Source organism: Prinia subflava, chromosome 2, assembly GCF_021018805.1.
Source record: "Prinia subflava isolate CZ2003 ecotype Zambia chromosome 2, Cam_Psub_1.2, whole genome shotgun sequence".
Classification (NCBI taxonomy): domain Eukaryota; kingdom Metazoa; phylum Chordata; class Aves; order Passeriformes; family Cisticolidae; genus Prinia; species Prinia subflava.
In genome coordinates, this window is record NC_086248.1 from 105,861,865 (window position 1) to 105,884,491 (window position 22,627).

General features: G+C 46.8%; 2 protein-coding genes across 2 annotated transcripts; both read right to left on the bottom strand.

The window, feature by feature from the left end:
• Positions 1–617: 617 nt before the first annotated feature.
• On the bottom strand, positions 618–6,740 carry CCT4 (chaperonin containing TCP1 subunit 4). The gene is made up of 14 exons (XM_063391463.1): positions 6,523–6,740; positions 5,999–6,051; positions 5,669–5,758; positions 4,994–5,102; positions 4,330–4,472; positions 3,930–4,051; positions 3,709–3,841; positions 3,249–3,388; positions 2,931–3,027; positions 2,512–2,622; positions 2,118–2,248; positions 1,788–2,022; positions 1,119–1,232; positions 618–827 (listed from the first exon to the last, which is right to left on the bottom strand). The coding sequence occupies exons 1-14, from the start codon at positions 6,638–6,640 to the stop codon at positions 810–812; spliced, it is 1,614 nt and encodes a 537-aa protein (XP_063247533.1). The 5' UTR covers positions 6,641–6,740; the 3' UTR covers positions 618–809.
• A 6,746-nt stretch (positions 6,741–13,486) lies between these two features.
• LRRN4 (leucine rich repeat neuronal 4) lies at positions 13,487–22,507 on the bottom strand. The gene is made up of 5 exons (XM_063391465.1): positions 22,254–22,507; positions 20,102–20,811; positions 18,757–18,961; positions 17,528–17,665; positions 13,487–16,434 (listed from the first exon to the last, which is right to left on the bottom strand). The coding sequence occupies exons 2-5, from the start codon at positions 20,778–20,780 to the stop codon at positions 14,814–14,816; spliced, it is 2,643 nt and encodes an 880-aa protein (XP_063247535.1). The 5' UTR covers positions 20,781–20,811; positions 22,254–22,507; the 3' UTR covers positions 13,487–14,813.
• Positions 22,508–22,627: the final 120 nt, after the last annotated feature.

Consider the following 22,627-nt stretch of genomic DNA (forward strand, 5'->3'; position numbering starts at 1 on the left):
ACTTGGCAAGTCACAACAGCAGGTCAAGACCATGGTGGAAATCTACTCAAAAGCTCCAGCTCCAATCAAGCATGAATGGAAATGTGAGAAGAAATGGAAGAAACACTCCCCTTTAAACATTAAGAGGAACTGTGTTGTTTCAATAAAGTGATAAAGGAGATGAAAGGGTTCGTTCAAAATGTCAGGCTAAGAGTTAGAATTTTGCACTATTATTGCACTGTACTTTTGACTTCTCAGCCAGCTTTGGGAAAACCAATTATTCTGGGAGCAGGGGGAAGAAATCATGTGAACACCCTTTGTAGGACTTCGGATCATGTGATGGCATCAGGAATCACTGCAGACCAGGAGAGCAAGGAATGTGATGTGCTTCCACTGCAGACCCTCCTCCCCTCTAGCCTGGCACCGTGGAGAACAGGACTGCCGCTCCCCTAGGGAAAGCTTTGGAACAGCAGCTCTAAGCCAGCTCAGTGTTACTGGAGTGCACTTCACGGGTGTTTTAAGAATGTATCACAAGAGATGATTGGCTGCCTTAAACTTTTCAGAGAAAGAGGAGCAGAGAAAAGCAAATGTAAGAAAACATAACAAATTCTAACAAAATTATACAGCCAAGACTCGGGTAGACTACTGCGTGTTTATTGATAAAACAGCATTTTCTTTTTGAAAACAAACTTTTTTTTAAGTTAAACCTGATCAAAGTACGTCAGTCTTGGTGGAGTTTAAGACAATTCACACAGGCGCTTTTGGTGAGGAATCCATATTCCAGCTACAGGGAGGAGCTCGAGGCCATGGTCCCCACCTCTCTGCTCAGCTTATCCTCGAGTGTTCACCTGCAGGGAGGACACACAGTCAGCCAGAAGAAATCACAGGATACATCCCAATTCCTTCTTTGTTTAAAGATCTTGGGCTGTTAGTGACTCTTAAGTCCTTGCTTTATGGTGCAGTATTTCCAATGCATTTAATTTTACCTGCAGTTATTAAAAGGCTGAATGGTCTTTAGTAGCACACAACGCGAGAATACTCTACACAATAACTGTATTTGGAAGCACAGCAAATGAATGACAATACCCTGGTGCTTGTGAAGGAAGGATAACCCAAACCACGATGCCAGCACCACTCACCACATCATCAATCTTGAGAATGCTGCGCACGGTTTCTGTTGCAAGGGTCAGCGCACTCAAAGACACCAGCAGAGGCTGCACAACCAGCTCCTCCAGGATGTTGGAAATGCCACCCTAGGGGAACAAGGAGCCTTCACTTTGTGCAAGACAGACTACTACAGTCACAGTTAGGACGTTTTCTTTTAGAAGAATCCTCAGGGCAGTCCACTCCTACTGTCACAGGGCTTTCACCTGCAACAGGGGCATTACAGCACACATCTCTTCTCCCCAAGCATTTGACATATCCAGTCAAAATTAGCCAACAAAAAAGGTCAACAGTGCCAGTTGAGAGAAGACTGTGGTGCTACTCCCAACTTACAACCATCTTCCACTGCAGATCCTACTGAAGGACAATTCTAAATGGATCTTTTGTTGTAGCTCGTCTAAATGGACCAGCTGTTTTAGCTCCACGCTTTTGTGGAGACATGAGATGTTTCCTGTCCTGTGCATGCAGCATTTACCATCTGCTATTATCAACGCTCAGGGTGAGCTCTTGAGAGAACAAGCTGTAGTTTCCCTCTGCTAATTTTAGGGAGGCTGTCACTGTGAGACACCACCTTGTCCTCTCCCTAGCCCAGCCCTACGGTTAACATTTCCCCTGTAACCCAGGTAATTCTAACCCCTCGTTACCTTTCTGACGTTAATGCCGGCTGTTTTCTCTCCTTGGGCATGTCTGTTTCTGAGCTCCGTCACCGTGGAGATGGGGTTGAGCCCCGCGTTCTCAGCCAGGGTGGAGGGAATGACCTCAAGCGCATCCCCGTAGGCACGGACACAGTAGGACTCCATCCCCTTCAGCGTCCGCGCGTACTCGTTCAGCCGCAGCGCCAGCTCAATCTCCGGGGCTCCACCGCCAGCAATCAAAGCCCTGGGAGCACAGAAAGGACCAGCAAACGCCACTTCACAGAGGTGCACACACACTCAGGCTTTATGTGTTACTAACTAACCCAACTGAGACATTACCTTTTCTTCACTAAGCACCTTATGACACACAGGGCATCGTGAATGGAGCGCTCGGCTTCCTCCAGGACGAGTTTGTTGGATCCGCGGACCACGATGCTCACAGTTTTGCCAGGGTTTGTGCAGCCTGTAATCTAAAACATAAAACCCCATACTGACACCAGGGAACAAATAAAGGTATGGGACAAATAGACACTGCCATTGGCACTTGCAAATTCTGTAACAGCACTGATGTCTGGCCAAGCAAAACCACTGCACTGCTGCAATCGATGGCTACTCAGAGCTTAGAAATAGGTACTTGAACATAAGAAATTCCATAGCAAAAACATCTAAGCCACCAGTTATTAAAAGAACAGACAGATGTTAAGTAGGTATTAACATTTTGTCCCTCACTCACCTTTATTAGTTTCCCAGAACCGTTCAAGTTGACCTCCTCTGCCAGCTCAGCAGAGCCCAGCATGTCAGGGGTGAACTGGTCAATGTGAGCCACAGGCTTAGTTCCAATTGTCTGAAAAAATAATGGGAAAAAAAAATTAATCCAGAGGCTGACTGCAGAGTCAGCAAGTACACTGCATGTTCTTCTTCTGCATGTGATAGTAAAATGCACAAGGGACGATGGCTTTTACATCTGTCCTGAATTCATCTACAGAAGTGACTGCTCAGCAGAGCAGGAATGTTTTTTAGGGAAATGTCTGCTCTTGCATTATAGACAAAACAGGAAACTTGTGAAAATGGCACAATAAAGTGGCCCTGGCTGGGCAGTTAGTTTTGGGGTAGATTTTAAACACTGCTGCTCATTTATATGACCCACCTTACCTTACATATAAACTCAATGTCCTCTCTTTCAATGTCTTTAACCACCATGATCTTAACTTTGTTCAGAAAATGAAGGGCCAGGTCACTGAGAGCATCCCTGAAAATGAGAGGGAAAGAGTCAGGTCCCAGTGCTCAAATTCTTTTCAGAGTACCAAGTAAGGATGTGATCACACTCAAAATACAGACAGTGCTGGTGCTTTCCAAAGATACAGTCACTGTTAACTCGGCCAAGTGTGACTGTGTTTGGCTTCAGTTTTCCAAACAATGCTGACTGTGCCCCCGAGCGCGCGCAGAGCCGGTGCCTGGGAATTCCCGTACCGCAGGATGGACTTCTGGATGAGCAGCACATTGCAGCCAGCCTTCTTGATCTGCTTCACCAGGTTCAGGATGTAGGCTCTCTCCTCACGCAGCACTCTGTCCATTTGAGCATAATCAGAAACAACAATCTGGTTGTCCATCTGTTTCAAATAAAAAAGCAGAAAGCGAGTATTGTGAACTGACTTGAAAAGCAAGTGTCCAAATGTGCCACATTCTTTAACATAAGATGCTCTAATTCTAAACAAAGAAACGTAACAGCAAGATACTATTAGTTTGGTGTTTCTCGTAATTTAAACTTTTTTTTTATACCAACTGTAATTTTTTTTAGGACCCAGCAGTCCTTTACTCTAGCTGTGGCACAGAGTTGACACCTCAGCATCTTAAAAAAACATTTGTTATTCCACTTGCTTGTCCCAAGGCCTAGAGCACAAGGCTTTGCTCTAGGCACAGTCTGACTTACATCTGTCTTTGGAGCAGACAAGCAGAACTGAATGAGGCCAATTTTGGCTTTTTCCACTCTGGTTACGCCGGTGTTTGCCACCTTCTGAGTCAGGACGAGCCCCTCAACCAGTTCACAGTCATCAATTGTGCCTCTGGAAACAAACACAACCCATGACTGGAGCACTCTGGGAAACTGAGTTCAGAGAGACAAAATCTGTCTAATTTCAAATTGTTTCTTACCCCAACTTCTTAACAATTTTAATATCTCTGAGGTCCACACTATTGGCTGTAGCTGGGTCAATGACCTTCATCACTGCGTCCACACTCATTGGAGAGAGTAAACTGGAATACTGACACACAACCTAAGGGATTCGATGGTAAAGAAAACATGGTGAGTTCACACTGATGAACAACATTTCACAACAATATTGTCACTGTGTTTCAATATTTGATGTCAGAATTTTGAAGCAAAGATGTCTTCACAAGGCATCTTCCTCATGGCTGTTCCATGGCAAGGACAGAGCAGCGATGCTGGGGGGAAAACCCACACTCAGGGATGTACAGAAAATGGAACTGCTCTTTCTAAGACTTGAAAAGCTGAAAGGCCTGGCTGGAGCTGCCAGTGCAAGTGCAGCTGTACCTTGGAGTTGAGGGAAGTGGTTGCACTGTTCAGCAGGGTCTCCCTGTCACTGAGCTCCACGGGCTGGGCCATGTTGGTCAGCACCTCGACACCTTTATCCAGAGCCTTCTGGAATGACTCCGAAATGATGGTGGGGTGAATTCCTGTGCAGAGCATAAAAAGTACCTGTTAGACACTTCATGCTTTCAAATATACTTTTTTTTTTCTTCACTATCTCTTTCCATTTTAAAACTCAAGATACTCAAGTCAGAATAAATTGAAGGCATTTCAGCAGAATGTTTTTCACCAGTGCATGACCTCCCTTATTATTTTCTGTTGTTAAAAGTGAGAGAAAAAGCTGTAACATTCCAAGTGATTTGTCCTATCAGACAAGTCCTGCACATTTCCCTGCCATCTCAGAAATAATTTCTCCAAGTTCTCTTGGCACTCCTAAAGCTGCTGCTCTTCAGCTGATGCCTGAGGAGGCTGTCACTGATTGAATTTCAGACTTTCCAAAACTTTTTTCCTACAGTCCTGTATGAAACTCCCCAGTTTCCCTGGAGTGAAGGATACACCTTTTATCCTTCCACCTGATTACAGCTACTTCAAGCTTCATCCCACACATGCAAGAGGACAAAAAGACTTCAGTACCCACAGTCTCTGTGTGTTAAATAAATATATTTACCTTTCTGAAGGAGTCTGGAACAGGCATCCAAAAGAGCTCCAGCAATGACAACAACAGAGGTTGTGCCATCACCAGCTTCAACATCTTGTGCTTTTGACAGCTCTACTAACTAAAGGAGAAATGATGACAAAACAATAAATACACAGAGTGCTGTTTACCCATCCCCAGACACTTCTTTGGCCAAAATACAGCTATGGTACAGTAAGTCACTTCCAGAAGCAAAGCTTTTTTCCCCCAATTCAAAACTGAACACACCTATCTAACAGGTTTGCCTTTTCTTTTCCTGGAGAAGGGTCAGAGGAAGCTCATTTCCATCTCCAACCACAACCAAATCTATGAACACTGAATATCTCAAAGGAGCAGCTACTGTATCCTCAGACCATCTGACCATATCTTCACTCATTCCCTTCTTTCCTCATGGTTTGGGACACTAGTTTTTCCTTCTCAAATGACAGATAAAGGTTTGGGCTATGTTTTCTTATGTTTTAAAACATGTCCAGAGGGACTGTGCATAAGGAACACTGGGTTCCTTAAATCACAATGGTTTGTAACTCTTAAGCACATGCCACAATCAAAATAAATGCTCCTGGAGCACAATGCACAAAATTTCCTGCTCTGTCACTGTGCTGGGGAGTGCTCCTCAAATCCACCCCAAATGGAAAAGAAACCACTCACCATTTTGGCTGCAGGGTGCAGAACCTGCATTTGTTTCAGGATAGTGGCACCATCGTTAGTGATTGTCACATCTCCCTTAGCATCCTGAATCTGGGAATAAAGGCCAGGAACACAGTTCTGGTCAGCAGCTGCAAATCTTTCATTTGAAGCTCAAAAAACTTTTTAATACCATTTTCAAAACTAGGATACCCATTTAGTTCCCACTTTCCCTTAAATACCTGAAGCAAGGGAAAGAATTAAGGTAAAAGGTCGTGTCCTCTAAAAGGCACATTGAATTTACAGTATCTTCAGTAAGTTTAATATTTTGAAAATTTAAAACACAAAGTTTACCATTTTATCCATTCCCTTTGGTCCAAGGCTTGTTCGAATTGCATCGGCAACAGCTGAGAAAAGAAGAAAACGTTTGTAAGTTCATTTAAAAAACTACAAACACTCCCATCATTTACACGTGTTTTCTAAAATGAAAATTCCTCCTACTCTTTAGCAGTTCCCAGACAGACTAAAAGATCCCAAACAGAGGTATGATGCAAAACGCTGCAGTATCAGGCCTGATTCCCAGTTCTTTTTTTTAAACAATTACTATCTGGCCACTTGATTGCAGCCATTTTAAATCTGGGGAATCACAAAGGAACAGAACACAGCAGTGCGGCCGGGGCTCCTGTCAGTGCCCAATATCGCATCCCCTACACGTGCCGGCCCATCCCGGGCAGCTCCCAGCCGTCAAACCCATGGAATTCCTGCTCGTATCCCAGGGGCACGGCCCTGGCGGTGCCCAGTACCGGGGGATCCATCGCCCCCCGCCCCAATCGCGGCCCACGCGGGGCCCGGCCCGGCTCCCCCCGCGGCCGCCGCACCTTTGCCGGCGGCGATGTTGCTGAAGCGGATCTGGGCGGGCTTGTCGCGGTCCTGGTAGGCGCCCTTGGCCCTGTTGCCGGCCCCGCCGGGGGCTCTGGCGGGCGCGTTCTCGGGCATGGCCGGGCCGAGCGGGACAGACCGGGATGGGCCCGGGATGCTTCCAGAACGGGGCCTCCCGGCCTCGCGTCACACGGGGCTGCCCAACGCGCGCCTGCGCGCTGCTCCACCGGCGAGCGAAACTCCGCCCTCCACCCGCCTGCCGGCGAACGGCGCGGACGCCTATAAAGGAGCGGCGCGCGCCTTCGGGGGCTTCGGGGAGGCTTTCCCGCCTGGCGGGGCCGGGCTTGTCTCGCGCTGCGCTCGTGGCCGCTGGGGGGCGCCAGGGCGCGGCCGGGGGCTCCGCCCTCAGCCCTGAGGGAGCCGGGAACTGAGGGAGGGATGGGGCGGGATGGGGCTCACAGCCCGCGGATCCAGCCCTCAGCCCTGAGGGAGCCGGGAACTGAGGGAGGGATGCTTTGACCCAACGCCAGGCAGCCCCAGCCGTTCCCTTTTATAAATCTCGGTGTGGCACCTTGCAGCTTTTCCCTGCTAAGTCCAGGACCTGCTGTGCCATCCCATCTGTCCTGGGTAGGTTTTGAACGGCTGTTTTTTGCAGAACCCTTTGCCAAAAAGGGGTTTAAGCAGACTCTTTGCCACAGGTAAACTTGGACAGGATCGAATTACAGGAAATGAACAGATACCAGGTATATTTTTTCTAACAGCCTGAACGTCCCATGTGACTGAGAGGCTCAGCTTGTATCACCGTTGTACAGTGGTGGGCTTTATCATCACTAAAAATAAGGTTAGAGTTGAAAAATAGCTTATACCTATTAGGATGAGCTTAGCTACTGCATTGCTAGAGAACCTTCTGGGTTTTTTTCTTTTTTATTTTATATTTCTGAATAGATACTTAAGTTATTTTGTTCACCCTAAACAGAATACAAATGTAATGTCGTTTATATGCAAAGCACATGTTTGAACCCACAAAGTGAATTCATTTTGTATTGTGTTCACAGTAAAACAGAGCAGCTCAAAAAAGAGCTCTGACTGAAAGGAAAATGCCCACATAATACCTAAACCCTGCAATTTTTATGGCATATCTTCGGCTGGGTGTGAAAAGTCTGGATTTAAAGCACTCTTATGTAGAGAAAATTATCCAAGAAGTGTTCCCCTGTACCAGCAAGGTGTAAGAAAGAGGTAGAGAATGGGAGCTCTTGAAGTTGTTTTCTATTTTCAAGCACCTGCACCTCTATCAGAAGCTCGTTGCCTGTGAAACACATCCTCATGGTGAGACATCAAAATCCAGCATTTGGACAGTTGTCAAAATAAAGATGCAGGGAAAGCATGACCTCTATCATCTTTCAACCAGTTTTAGCAGTTGCTTTTTTTTTTTTTTTTTTTTTTTTTTTTTCTCCTGGATTTATGCACCTTTGAAACAGACAGCTGAGAAGAGGATTTGGAAGTGGATGATCTTTGCCTTTTTCTATTCAGTTTTTTAGCAGGCTGAGAGGAAACCAATTTTTGTATAAAGGTAGAGAATGCACACCTAGGTCATATACAGGGAAAAGGTCTACCTAGTAATAGTCTGCATATATCTGGATTTATATGACCTCTAAAATTATCCAAACACACCCTAAATGACCAAAATCACTGTAAACTCTGGCGCTGTTCTTAAATTACACCAAGCAAGGATGGCAGCTGTACCAAATCCTGGATATTTGGCACTAATACAACGTTATAGCTGCAATCAATAAAGAGCCAAGCTTTTAAAGGAGCTGTGGAGCAGAGTTTAGCTTGTGGTTGGTCACCTCATTGTTACCTCAGGTTAGGGATCATTTGGAGTTTGTTGTGGTATCCCAGGAAGTCCCTGGTTTCTCCTGGGTATGTATGACCAGTGGCATAGCTACATGCAAGGATCTTGTGCAAATCTGGAGGGTGGCAGATGTCATTTCCCTGGTGCTGAGCTGGGCTTTGGGTTTGGTTTTGCCACAGCAAAGCCTGAGAGGAAAACAGACAGATTGTGTGCCTTTACCAGCAATTACCAGGTGCTGCTCAGTGGTGCCCTGGGGCTGGGAGCAAGGATTTTCCAGGATTTTGAAGGAAATGAAGGCTAGAGCTGGGCCTGTCCCAGCCACCTAGTTACACATGGCTCTGTGCTCAGCAAAAGCAGCTCCTCCCGTGCTAAGGATCCCTTGGAGTCAGCTTGTTCCATTGTTGGGTGGAGCCTGGATTCTGAGTTGGTATCAAGTTTCTGATCTAAGTTTAGAGCTGCTGCGGTCAGTGGGTTCCTTACTGACAATTTTGGTCTGGCAGGGTTCCTTCCCTGGGGCTGGGCTTCAGGGAAGGGGAAGGGTTTCGTCAGCCCTCAGGGATGTGCTGGCTTTAAGATGAATTGTCTGGCTAATTTAAGGGGGTTTTGTTACCCACCTTTTTTATCCCTGTCCCCCTCATCGGCCTCATTCTGTGTCCAGTGTGAACTCCCTGGCCATGGTTTGGTTTCATCCGAGGCCCCTGCAGGTGTGATGGTGGCATCAGATGGGGACTGACCCAGAGCAGGCTCTGGGGTTTAGGACTTGTCAGGGTGAAGGCTGAGCTTTCAGCCAGGGCACCCAAGGACCAAGGATGCCATTAGGTCACGTTTAAAGCCAGCACTCCCTGAAGCCTTTTGGATTTGTCTTAGGAACTGAGTTTAGACTTGGAGTTGCCTGCACTTTATATTGTTCTCCTTACACTCTTATCATAATTTCTGGCTGTTCTGACCTTTTCCAGCATCTCCAAGAAGCAGTGAAACAATAACAAATCCCTCAATAAACACCCCCACACAAGATCCTGGACTTGTAATGGAGTATTTTACCTTAGTTTCTTGAAAAAAAAAGAGGTTTGTGTGCTTAATATTCTGTCCTACAAATAAGGCTTGGACCGAATTTTAACTGAATGTGGTAGAAACTCTGCATTTTCTGGCTTTGTGTGAATAGGCAGCTGCAAGAAAAAGAGAGATTTTTAGTTAGAGCTGCACTGAGGACAGTGGGAGTGCTTATTGCTGGCACAATGTTCCTGAAATGGAGATTAATCTTCCAGAGGCTCCTTTTTGCTTCTCCCTGGACATAATTCACCAAGAACCCTCGAGGCAGCAGTGGTGACAGCAGGAGTGATTGCCACAAACAGGGTGACATCATTTCACCCCATGACCTTAGATAAGTTTTAAGTACCATTCCATAATCATGCTCTGATAAGAGTGAGTACCTTCTAAACATTTAATAAATGCAATACTCAGTCTTCCCAGCATGAAGTTTTTTGCACACGTAAATTTTAGTTTTTCATAGAAGAAGAGAGATTCTACCTAAAGAATTTTTTTTTCTTCTTTTATCTGGAATTTCATGCTAGAAGTTTTGGCTTGTGGTGCCTGAGCCCTGCAGGAGCTACTAGCCCTGCCTGTGTGGGATGGCTGCATCGCTGCTTCCACCTCCTGGAGAAGACAATGAATGAGGGATTCTGGTTTTTATGGATTTTCTTGGGATTCTTTTACTTGTTTTCGTCTGATTTTCTTTGCTTCCTTCCTGCTCTGGACTATGTATAGTGAAGAGTTTTTGTCCCTTTCATGCTACTCCCTCCATTCCTTGTTAATATTTTCTGAGGGTTTTTTTCTCCCTTACGTTCCTTTAAAAAATCTAATTTGACGTCCATAGATGAAAAGGCTGCTCACACAGCCTTTTCAGCAAAGGATCTTGGAAAAATAAGGACACACACTGTGGGAGTGTCTCAGGAAACGCACACAAGTGTTATAATACAAATATTCCCTTAGTACGTGTGCCTGTAGGTAATGTCACCCAGCACAGAAGGGTGAGGGTTCTGCAGCAGCACAAAACACAAGGCTGCCCTGTGGTTTGGGAGGGAATAAAACACTCTATCCATCGTGATTTTGTTCTGCTAAGACATCAGTGTAGACATTGCTATTTATTTTTCTCTAAGAGCAGTGAATGCCATCTGATCTCTACTTCTATATCTAAGATAGTTTTAAAAAAAAGTCTTGCTACACTTGTAGACTGATTTTCCAGTTTTTTCAGGCAGTAATTCCCTCCTTGCTCTTACAAAAAAATAAAATTACGTTTTTCCTTATCAGTGGCAAGCTGGCAAGAAGCTCCTGGTCCTAGAGGCAGGGACAGACAAGCTGCTGAATGAGTTTGTGGGACTGGGACTGTTGCTGCTGTTAATTCTCAGCACTTCTTTCCCTTCCCACAGGAGTGGGTGAGGACACACAGGAGCACACGGGTGGTGTAAGTCAGTGACCCTTGGTCTGCAGGCTGGAAGCTCTCTGGTGAAAGAATATTTCTTTGTGGAATACGTGGGGAGATGATTCCCCCCTCTCCCTCTAGATGCCAGCAGAGCACCAGCCTTGCTGTGAGGTGTCGCCTCCTGGATGTATTTCAGAAGAGCACTGTTAATTTGTCATGCTGCTTGATTACGTTTTGGACAGGTTGGGATTAATGGATCGTCCTGTTCAGAACAAACTGCATCCTTTGGAGAGCTGATGAAAAGCAGTTTAAACAGGAGTTTAAACGTGTTCTTTTATGAATGTCTGTTTCCACAAATATGAAACATGTTCTCACCTGTGATATATCTCTCTGTATTTCACAGGTAAAGAACGAATCAGAGGCTCCTTGGCAAGCAACATCTTGAGCCCTCAGAGGCATCCCCGTTTGTAACTCCACACAAACGTGTTGTTCCAGAGATCCCTGTGCAGGAGTATGGCTGTTCCAGGGCAGTGCTTTCTGAGGGAGCATCGTGGCTGAACTTGTGCTGTGAAGAGGCTGATGGAGCCTGGGATGTGGTGTGAGCTCCCTGCCTTGGGCTGCATCATCTCCCAGCTGGCCCATTTAATGCCTCTGGCCTGGGACAACTCCAAAGAGTGGGATCCCTTCTTGTGCTGAGATGGATCTGGCTGAAGCACCCTGTCCTGCTGCTCTGGGCTTTCCCACGTGCCTGCTTACAGGGCTCGCAGGGACTGCCTCTCTAGTGGCATTCGTTGCACCAAAAGCAAGGTGTCCCTCTCTGCTCCCTCACAGCAAGCAAGAGTTCTGGCCCCTAAAGAGCCTTTGTTTTCCCGAATGGAGGGGATCAGCTCCATTTCCCAGAGTGTTTCCGCCGGGAGACTCTGTGCGACTCAGTGACTGATTTTTAAGTTCTGTTAGAAATGGAGCATCAAGAATTTCTGCCACGGCAGCCAGGGGATGCACCCACAGGCACTGTTGGCTGTTGTGGACTCGCTTTGCTTGGACTTGGTTCTTTGGAAAGAAGACAAACACAAAGTGAATGGAGAAGAATCTTGATAAGACTTTCTTCTCAGAAAGAAAAGAGCTACACAAGCTGTTCAAAAACTGTATTTCAATGCTTTCTGCACTTTCCCCAAGTGATCTTCCTCTCAGAGAAACAGAACAAGTGGGACTATGCAACAGTAAGTGAAGTATTAGTGATATTTTTTATATTTTGGCTTTTGATAGCTCTTAAAAATTGTTTCATAGATGTTTGGGTATTCTAGTCACGCTGGCAAAGGCTCATGTCTTTGAAGCTGGAGGTACAAACAGGATTTGCTGCTGGGTGCAATCAGGAAAAGGGGGAGGAGCAAGCAGGCGGAGCAAAGCTGGGCAGCTTCCTAACATGGCTTTATGGGGGAAGTTTCTGTGCAGCCCCAGGGCTGCTTTTCTCCCCTCACTGCCCCAGCCCTGAGCAGCGCTCTGAGAGCTCCCTCCGCTGGAAAAGGTTTAGTTGGTCTTTACTAAAATGAATCGTGGTGAAAATACAAAGTGGTAGGAGGAAAAAAAAAATCTGCATTTGAAGCACTGATACTTCTCATAGGTGCTAATAAAGACAAATCCCATGTTTTAACCCTGCTGCTCATCTCAAGCATTCCACTTCTCACTTGTGTAAGGGTTGGGTGTTACCAGGCAAGAGAGAGGCACTGCCCTGGCCGGGCCATCTGTGCCTCGGGATGGTTCATCAGCTCAGATGAAACTGGGCTGGTGAGGGTCACTTCAAGCTGGAATAAGGGGGGACTGGGGGAGCAGGACTTGTATATTTGTGTGACTCCCGGAAAGGGCACTTTAAAAGAATGGGAGGCTCTTAAGTATTCCCTTGGCTGTGAAATTCGGGAGAGGCTGGACTGAGAACAGGTTGGAGGAATCAATTGTGATGAACTTCCTGGTTCAGTGATTGTGAGCTGCAGTGTGGTAAAGAGTAGTGAGATGTGTCCTCCCAATATCTCATTTTAAATGGTGCCCTTTTGCTTCGGACTAACTCATATTTAAATAGGAGCAATCTTTATTTTCAGTTGCAATATCTTTTTTTTTTCTGCCCTTCTCTGGAGCTAATCTTTGAGACAACATAAATTGCTGTTCACAAATCTCTAATTTTGCTTTGTTTCTGGTAAAACCAAATACCCAGTCAAGGTCTCCTACAGTTATGCTATACAAACACAAGGGAATATATCACCTCTGCTCCAGTCTGGGACAAGGAGTCTTTGGCTCAGTTGCTCACTTCAAATGACAATCGTATGTACCTGTTCACTAAATCCTCGAGAAAATGCAGGAAAAGCCAGGCCAGAAATAAGCATGGAAACCTAGGTCCAAACAGCAAAAATTTGAACTACCAGATTGTGAAAATAAGAGATTTTCAAAGTGAAAGGTGACACTATCCTGTCTTCATTTGCATTTCACTTCTGTTATGAGACTGAGTCATGGGGCTCAGCCAAGCATGGGACAGACGTGGCAGGAGTCTGTGTCTGTCCAGTGATGGTGTCATTGCCAGTGCAGTGCTGGGGAGAGGACAGATTTCCAGGAAAGGACTGCAAGCCCATAGTGGTGAGAAGGCACAAGCCTCCTTCTGCCACATGCAAAATGAAAGCTCTTGGGACATCAGAGAACGCAAATCTTCCATAATAAAAATATTTCTTTACTACATGTTGAACCTTCATCACAAAACAACAACAGGAGTTAATTCCTCAGGTTTAACATTGTACATGGTAAAAACAACAAATCCATGTCTTGAACAAAAAACCAGAACATAGCTCTGTGGCTTTTATTCCTGTAATAATGAAAGCATTAAAAACCCCAAAAGAACAGAACAGAGACTCTTACGCAGTACAGCACTGTGGAGCAGCAGGAACAGGCAGCTCCTGGAACTGAAACCTATGGGGAAATAGGAGATTGGGACACCTTTTTGGTTTCTAACAGCAAGCTCAAAGTTGGGATTGTCAGCATCTCTTACTATTATTGTACAGAAATTGGCACCCAAGAGTTCATTTGGAAGGTGTCTGCAGAACTGTCCACTGCTAGTGCAGGGGATTTGGGTTTTCCAACTCTTAGCAGCACATGCATTAAATTGCCTCATTACTTGGCTGTTTGCCTCTGTATGAGGTAAATCATCAGCTGCTAAATCTGTAGATGGGACGGATGATTGGGGCAGAACATCCTCTCTACTCAGAATCCACTGGGAAGCAAATGTTAACATGCTCCCCTCCCCCTTCTGTGGGTCACTGCTGTGCTGCCAACCCCCCACTGCATGTGAGCTTGTTTTGGGGAAGCACTTGGGAGGCTCAATTGTTGATAACCTCATAAAAAGTCAGAACAACACGATTACCCCTGCATTAAGGATCCCACACAATCTGTGACTACAATTAAATTTCAGGTTTCTTTTTCCTCAGCTGAAGTAAGGTTGATCATGTGCATCCACTGCATTTACTTAGAGGAGTTAGATCTGCGCAGCACCTTGTCACTGAGCCCACTCACTCCTTTCAGCTATACTCTCTTTATGGATAATACCTTTAAGAAATGGAACCCCCAGCTTTGCTCTGTGAATGAAAGCAGAGTGTCTTGCTCAGCTTAATGCACCTTGAATTACAGCTCTCATTTGACTGTGCTCATAAGAAATACTGGAGGCAGACAGCTGGCCAGGCAGCCTCTCACTCTGTGAAATTTATGCTACTTTCTATTTGTAGGTGATTACAAAAACAATTTTTCAAAGTTAGTGTCCAGGCTTGCTGCTGCTTAGCACAGGAGTCCAAAGACCTTTTTTCTGGTTGACTACCTTCATTATTAGTTTTTCTCTTTTTTTGCTGGTTTTCTCTCCTTTAGAAATGTCAGGGCTGTGGAATCTGATGGTTCATAGTTTTGCTGAAGGATGTTTCTCAGAGTGTCACAAAAACACACCAAGGTGATAGAGATAGTGATCTTTGAATGTGTGCAACAATCACCCATAGCTAATTAGTGGCTTGTAGTTTTAAGGGATAGTCAAATGCTGGGTTCTTGTAGGAGACTAAGTGTGTACCATACTGCTCACTCTGAGGCTTTTTACATGCCTTACACAGGCATACAGACAAAATAATTGTGGTAATGAGAAAGAGCCCACTTGCTGCAGACAGACCAGCAAAAACATACTTGTAACTGGGTTTTGTTTTAAAGCTGGTGCACGAATTACCTGGAATTTCCTGGTTTGCTGTCTGGCTTGACCCTGCTTTGTTGGAGGCAGTCACACAGATGTGGTAAGTGGTGAATGGTAGCAGGTTATACAGAGTGTACTGCCTGGCCGTGGGGTAGATGTTGTTCATGACAATCTGCCTGTCCTCGGTGTCTTGGGCACGAAGCATCAGCTCATAGCTGTGAACCACTGAATATGGGGCACACCAACGTATCTGTGCAGAGCTGTCAGTGATTTCCATCACCTCTCTGAGCCTGGGTGGGTCTGGAATCTCATCTTCCCTCGACGTGCCAGGACATGAACACCGGGATATGTTCTGGAGTTCCCTGCACGGCTTCTGCAGGTGCCTGCAAGGGTTGTAGTCACAGGCAGTGTGGGCCATCTGCGCCGGGGTTTCCTTTGGTGGATCCTCGTAGTCCTGGTAGTCATCGGTGTAATGCGGTGACGCTGTGGAGGGCGCAGGCTCTGAGCGGGCACTGCTCCTTGTGGGGTTCAGCTGTGGGGGGCTCGTTTGGGGGGCTCCTTCCTTGGCATGGGTGGCAAAGGAGTGAATGTGATGGTTGGTGGTGTGGGGGACTCCTGTTCCTCCGGTGGAATAATCGCTGGTGGTCCGGTTGAATGGCCCTTCCCGGGGGAATGTTGTCTCGGTTGTTCTGAGCCCTCTCTGTAGCTGTTCTGTTCCAGCTCGACTTGTGGAGCCGTGATCTGAGGACTGAGCAAAGAGCTCTTGGAGAAAAACTGGGAACGAGGTTACAGATGCCAAGGAAGGGGGATGGCTTGTGGCTTCAGAAACTGCCTCCTCCTCGTGGGAAGAACTGTTTGCCTTTGTTAGGATCGGCTCGGTTGGGTTGGATGCAGCAGTGCTCATCACATCCCTCTGGATTGGGGAGCTGGTATAGGTGTCTTTGGTTAGTGCGGGGCTGGATGCTGCAGTGCTCATCACATCCCTCTGGACTGGGGAGCTGGTGTAGGTGTCTTTGGTCAGTGTTGGGCTGGATGCTGCTGTGCTCCTTGCATCCCTCTGGATTAGGGAGCTGGTGTAGGTGTCTTTGGTCAGTGTTGGGCTGGATGCTGCTGTGCTCCTTGCATCCCTCTGGATTAGGGAGCTGGTGTAGGTGTCTTTGGTCAGTGTTGGGCTGGATGCTGCTGTGCTCCTTGCATCCCTCTGGATTAGGGAGCTGGTGTGAGTCAAATCTTCGGTCAGCAGAGCGGAGTCTGTTGTTACTACAGAAGAGGCATCGTCACTGGTGAAGTTGAAAGCATCATGATCAGGAAGGGCTGTGTTTGAATCGGGCAGTGTGACATTGCTCTCTGACTGGCATCTATTGTAGAGCTCCAGCAGAGAAAAAGATGTTGGAGGTCTGCCCAAATCTTCCTGGGATGTGCAAAAAGTCTCCCGAGCCCTGCAGAGGGAAACCAGAATAATCAAGATGCAGAAGAACATCACAAGTTTCTGTAGGCTGCTTGGAATGGAATTGGTGACCTGCTGTCAAAACAGTCTTTATGTTACTGAGAGTGTGAAGCCTAGACCGAAGCTAGATTTCTTAACTATTGTCCAGGCAGCTTTCCATAGCACTGACTGTGGAATTTAGCTAGAACTGCCTCTTTGGTTTTGTAAGGTGCAGGGATATCTTTTGCACGAGGGGAAGTGTCCTTTGGTGCAACAATGGCTGTGAACTTAAGCAAAGGGCATTGGAATTCAAGGCAACTTGACTTAAAGGGTCAGCTTTTAATGTCGCTATAAAGGGAACACATGCAGAGAGATGTAACAGGATTCCCAGGATTCTTAATCCATCTGGTTTAGGCAGCTGGAGGTGGGCTGAGCGGGACTTTTAAATGACTAAGATCGAATTCTTTATTTACTCAGACACTGAAGTTTTGGTAAAGAATGCAACTGCTAAACCCATCCCGATGAAAAACTATCTAGTTTCAACAATCTGCTTCCCTGCTCTCTCAGAGATTTGATGACAAATCTTCTTGGTGGCCTTTCCAAAGGAAGAGAGACCATTTATATGCAAATATTTCTTTTAACTGCAGCTTATTGTAATTAGTCTGTAAAACTGTAGGGGAGCACGAAAACAAAAAGTGAGAAACGGTGCTATTTGCAAGGGGTTTTGTTGAATGCTGGTGGTGATGTAAGCTTTGCCAATAGCAGGGTTAGGAGAAAATGGTTTGTTAAAGAGCATGTAAAGTTTTCCAGTTTCTGCATAGCACTGGCACATCAAGACAGCTCATTTTCCATCTCCAGCTAATAGTGAAAAATGGGCCAAAAAGAAAGAAAACATTCTCACCTTAAAGTAGAATCCACAGCTAATAACACTTTGTGCTTTGTCCCTGAAAGAGGCATTATTTTGCACTCCTACCTCTCACGGAAGGGAAGAGCACACAAAGAATTTGAATAACTTAGTGAATGGTGGTGAATGCCTGGTCCCCAAACAACTTGCACATTGACGTTGTGTCTGAAGAGCATTACTTGAGCTCCTTGAGCTCACTTACTTTTGCAGAACGACTTTGTTGGGCTTGGACAGCAGCCAGGAGAGCTGGCAGTTGCACAGCAGAGGATTCCCGTACAAGTTGATGGTGATGCCACCCGATGAATTGGTGTTCCAAGGATTAAAAGAACTCAGGTTACAGCTACAAGAAGACAAATGCAATAATTAAAAACCTCTGAGCTACCTTCCAACAACTGGAGTGTGCTTAGTATCCCTTTTCCTTAGTGTGTGTAAGGCACAAAGCAATATTCCCAGTTCCCTTGGCAGTAACCCGGTATTAGACCCACCATCATCCTGCACTAGGCATGCTCTCTTTTTTTCTAGGACTTTAACTGCAATTCCTTTAAGTCTGGGCATGATTTTTAGCACTTTGAACTGGTATTCCTGCAAGTGTTGCAAAGTGCTGTGTAAATTCAGTAGGGCAATCAAAGGGGATGGAATCCATAGGGTTTTTGTTTTGTATGGGTTTATATTCCTAGAAACTGGTTTCTAGGCACAGCCAGTGCACTAGTGCTTGTTTTCTGATATGCTTATATCTGGGTCGCTATTATAAAAATGTTTTAAAGTGCTCTCCGGATTTTTTCCTTTATGCTGACTGCTCTGTGTGCACTTCACCTGCTCTTAAAAATCACTTTTGGACTTTTGTCCCTCTTAGTATTTCAGGTATGTGACATACCAAGAGGTGCTGCCCCTAGAATGAGGACTAAAACATTGCTTTTACTAATGCTGAACAGGGAACTATGTTAAACTCTCACACTAAAAGTGAGAGGGACAGGATTTTTGTCTGCTTCTGAGATGCAGGTTTTAGGGAACTGCCAGCATTCACCCTTGCAGAGCAGGGAACCCTCAGTGACCTGCTTCTCCCCGATGGGATATTGCCATTGCAGGTGTTGGAATCCTGGTCTGTACCACAAGTGGGATTCAGTGGATCTGTGCTGATCCAAGCTGGCTGAATTCACCCATTGGACAGGGAGATAAGGCAGAGGATGGGAACACAATGGATACAACCTCAAACAATTAATTGTGCTGTGAGTCCCATCCTGCCTCTTCGGGTTGTATCAGCTCTATCAGGCCAGATCACAGGTTTTACATGGCAAACATAGCAAGTCCACACCTCCTTCCTAAATCTGATAACAAACTGCTCAAGTCAGCTCCCAGGCACTGAAGCGCTGTGGGGCAAAAGCAACTTTATGTGAATGCTTTATGTGAGGAAGGACAAAAAACCCAACTCACTTCTCAAATGAGAGATGGCTCAGGTGAGGAGCACTGTCAAACATCTCTGTCTGCACGAAACCCAGGGAAGGAGAATCCTGACAGTGCAGCTCTCGGAGACCAGGCAGAGACTTGAGGAAGTCGCTGTCGAGGCTTCGTAACCGCGGCATGTTTGTCAGGTGAAGTGATCTGAGGTTGGCCAAGTCTCTGGCCCACTCTGGTTGAACTGAAACAGAAAAATATTTACACCTATTGCCTGAACAGAGCATTTATGTGGATTTCTGCCTAGAAAAACGGTTTGAATTCATAGATATTAAGTATTTGTCACCTCCTGCAGCTGTTTTTGGGAAAGGAATGGAACAAAAGTCAATACACCAGTGCATAAACACGCATGCAGTAGTCCCTGCAGGTCAGGCTGTCATAGGGCAGAGGAAAAGAGGGGAGAAAAGGACAACAAAGCTGATAAGAGATATGGAATAAATTTCTTGTTGGGTGAGATTAAATGAACAAGGATTTCTCTGCTCAGAAAAGTGGTCTACAAGGGACTGGTGCAAGAAAGGCAAATCACTTATTTCTCCTAGCACAGGAAAAAGAGAAAAGAGGCATGAAACAGAAAGAATAGGTCTTGTACAAAGGGCCTTTCCATCCCATGACTCAGTAGAGTAACTCACTACCACATGGGGAATTAGGCTAATTCATGGAGGAAATTTCGTGGTGCAGCTGTTTAATGGGAGTTGAAGTGAAGCCTCTAGCTTGAGGAGCCCCTAAGGCCCTGGCCGTGCCCCAGGCTGAGCAGCTGGGCAAGGCATCTCACATCTGTGTGTCTCAGCACCTCAGGTACAAACTGAGGCTGGCATCCGAGGGGGCAGAAGGGGAAAAGCCTCCTGTGCATTGCTTGGGGCAGGAATTCTCTCCCCGCTCAGCTGAAGTATTCGGCCGGCTGTGATAGCACAAAAAGCCTCTCTGTGCTACTTCAGTGCAGCGCTAAAAGCTGAGTGGAGCTGTGGGGACAAAGAAAGATTTCAACAGCCTGTCTGGAAAGAGAAACTAATTTCCTCCGGTGCTTCCCAAAACTAATCCGGGGCTGACAGGGGAATGACTGTCATAGCAGACAGTGGGATTAGGATGGAGATGGGTGACTACACTGGGACAAATCGTCCTGTCTCGTGGTCTCTGCCCTTCCTTTGGGAGGCTGGCTTGCACGAGAGTGCCTTGCACGCTTGCACCAGCTGTTTGCAGCTTTCAGCGTGAGGTGTTCCCCCTGCACTCCAGGCTCAGCCAGGGTGGGAGCCGTTGTCCCAGCAAGGCTTCTGCTCCCTTGATGTGACCAAACCCCGTGTTTACAGTGGGAAACCCAGAAACTTACTTTTCTCGAATAAGGTCCCACTCAGATCCAGCACATTGATGGAGTTTCCAGACCTGTTCCTGACCTCATTGGGATCTGTGCTGACGGCAAAAGCAGAGTCTCTAATTCCTCTGCTGTTATCCTTCCCGAGCAGCGTTAAAGAGAGGTTCAAGACCTGCAGCTGAGGGTAGCAGGAAAACGCCAGTGGCTGGATTTCCATCAGTGGATTTCCAGCCAAGGACAACCACTTCAGGTTAGGCAGGGCAGAGCCATGGCAGGTTGGCACAGATGACAGCTTATTGAAACTCAAGTCCAGCTTGACAAGACTGCTGAGGGCTTCAGATCCCCACCTCACTGACCACAGGTGGTTGTGGCTCAGCGAGAGGACACGCAGCAGTGGGAGGTTTGCTATCTCTGTGCCATTCACCTCTTCCAAGAGGTTGTTGCTGAGATCCAAGGTCTCCAGGGCCTCTGGAAGGCAGACGGGGAAAGCTGTCAGGCTGTTGTTGGTCAGCTGCAGGGTGATCCACATCCTGTTCTTGCGATCCTCACAGGACATGCTGGTGAGATTAACATTCTCCCAAGTGTCTTCCTGAGCCAGCTGGAAAAAGGTGGTGACATCCCTGGATGCTGCTCTGCTCACCAGGCCATATGCTGTGGTCTTCAGCAGCAGAGGGAGGATGAGCAAGGGTGAAAACATCCTTCTCCGAGTTGCCTGCAGTTTGCAAGGTCTGTTTCGTTTTTGTTTCAGGGAGAGGAAAACAAAACATTAACATATAGAGCTAAATTAAAATCCCCCCGGCATCTACAAACTATTTAAAAGAAAAACAGTTTATAGGCCCTTTCCTGTTACATCCAGACAGTGATAAGTGATAATTAATAGCTCTTCTGTAATTAAGCCTAGGTAAACATGCATTCTTGGGAACAGAAATATCATGAAGTCTTAGTGTGCCTACAGTTGTTCATGCAGGAAGCATGAACCAAGTTGTATCCCACACCAGGACCCTCAGTGTCAGCAGGTTGTCCTGCATGGTGTCCAGTTCGGCCAGCACAGTGGGAAGAGTTTTCCAGTGGGGTGATGCCCCAACAACAGGGTCAAGTGTGCCTGTGGCAAGGGACTGTTTTCTGTGAGATTGTGCAAAGCAAATAAATGGATCCGAGGACAGAGAAGAGTTGCCAAGCCTTAAAGCACAGGACCCCAAATTGGGCTGAGCTGTGTTGGAGTGGGCACACACTGTAAAACTGCCTTTCCTGCGTCAGGAAGGACTTTCCTTTCTTTAGTAGAAGCTGGAACAGCGAAACCAGGGACTTGTGTGGGCTCTGCCAGGGCAGTTCTGCCCCATTCTGAGGACAGCCACAGAGGGTTTGGGGATACTGAGCAGCCAGGCAGCAGCAGGGCTGGGACCTGCACTAGATGAGGGCCACGGACAGGCTGCACAGCCCAGCTGCTGGGAAAGGATGCACTGGAAATATAGCTCCCGAACCACATTTCAGTGGAAGTGGTCAGAAACTGAGTATGCTCCTGGATCAGGGCCCCAAAGGCCTGAGCGCCAAGAAACATGTTATTTAGTGTTACAGCTCCCTCTGTGCTCTCTCCTCCCCCCACCCTTGCTTAGTTCTTTGTAAAAAAAAAAAAAAATAGTCCTTAATGACTTGTGCGAGGTCCCCACAGGTAATCTGTGCCGGAGGAAGGAATTGACCCCAGCCCCAAACTCGTGCTTTTCTTATTAGGCTGTCTTTTGTGCTTCCCGGCATCGAAATGATAATTCCTCGTCCAGAAATGTATTACAGTGTAGGGTGGTAACCGAAGCCCCACGTATTATGCAATATCTCAGACTTATTCCAAAGTTTAATTTCTCCTTGATGTTCCCTGAATGATGCCAGGTCTTGCTCAGACCGCTATCCTTTGCTGCCATCCCAGGTTTGAAGCAAGGACCAGCAAAGTTTTATACACGGGACCACCAAAACAATGTGTTGTGTTTGCCTGTGTCCTTTCGGTCAGATGGAGCCGTGCAAGAGCCAAGCAGCCTCAGGGCTTCCCGGTCACCGGAGCCGCTGGATCCCTGCTCTGCAGCACATTGGCAGCGAGAGGATGGGAGGAATTGGGCTGCTGTATTCCAGCTTTAAATTTAATCTTAATCCTTGCCTCTAAACCGCATCCGCTTGCACGTACCTGTCCAAAAGTCCCGGTGCCTCGTGCCTCCGCTCGGAGCGGCTCCGACTGCCTGGCCTTGATTTTATTCGCTTGGGGTGACTCAGCCGGCAGCGTGAAATGCCTCTTTTCTGCTCCCAGCCTTCCCTGCTCCCGGCTCTGCCCACAAGCTCAGGCAAGGTTTGTTCCAGGCTCGCTCCCCCGCATCCAGCTCTGAGAGGGGGCGGCTCCGGGCAGCTTTCCCCGCTCCCTTGGCCCTAGCAGGAGGTGGGTGGGAGGGCTCTTATTTCCCAACGCTCAGGCAGGGCTGCTCCTGTCTGTCTTTGTCTAAGCAGAGGGGGGTAAAGGGAAAAGATCAGTGTCAATAGTCCCAATTCTCACGTCTTCCACTGAGG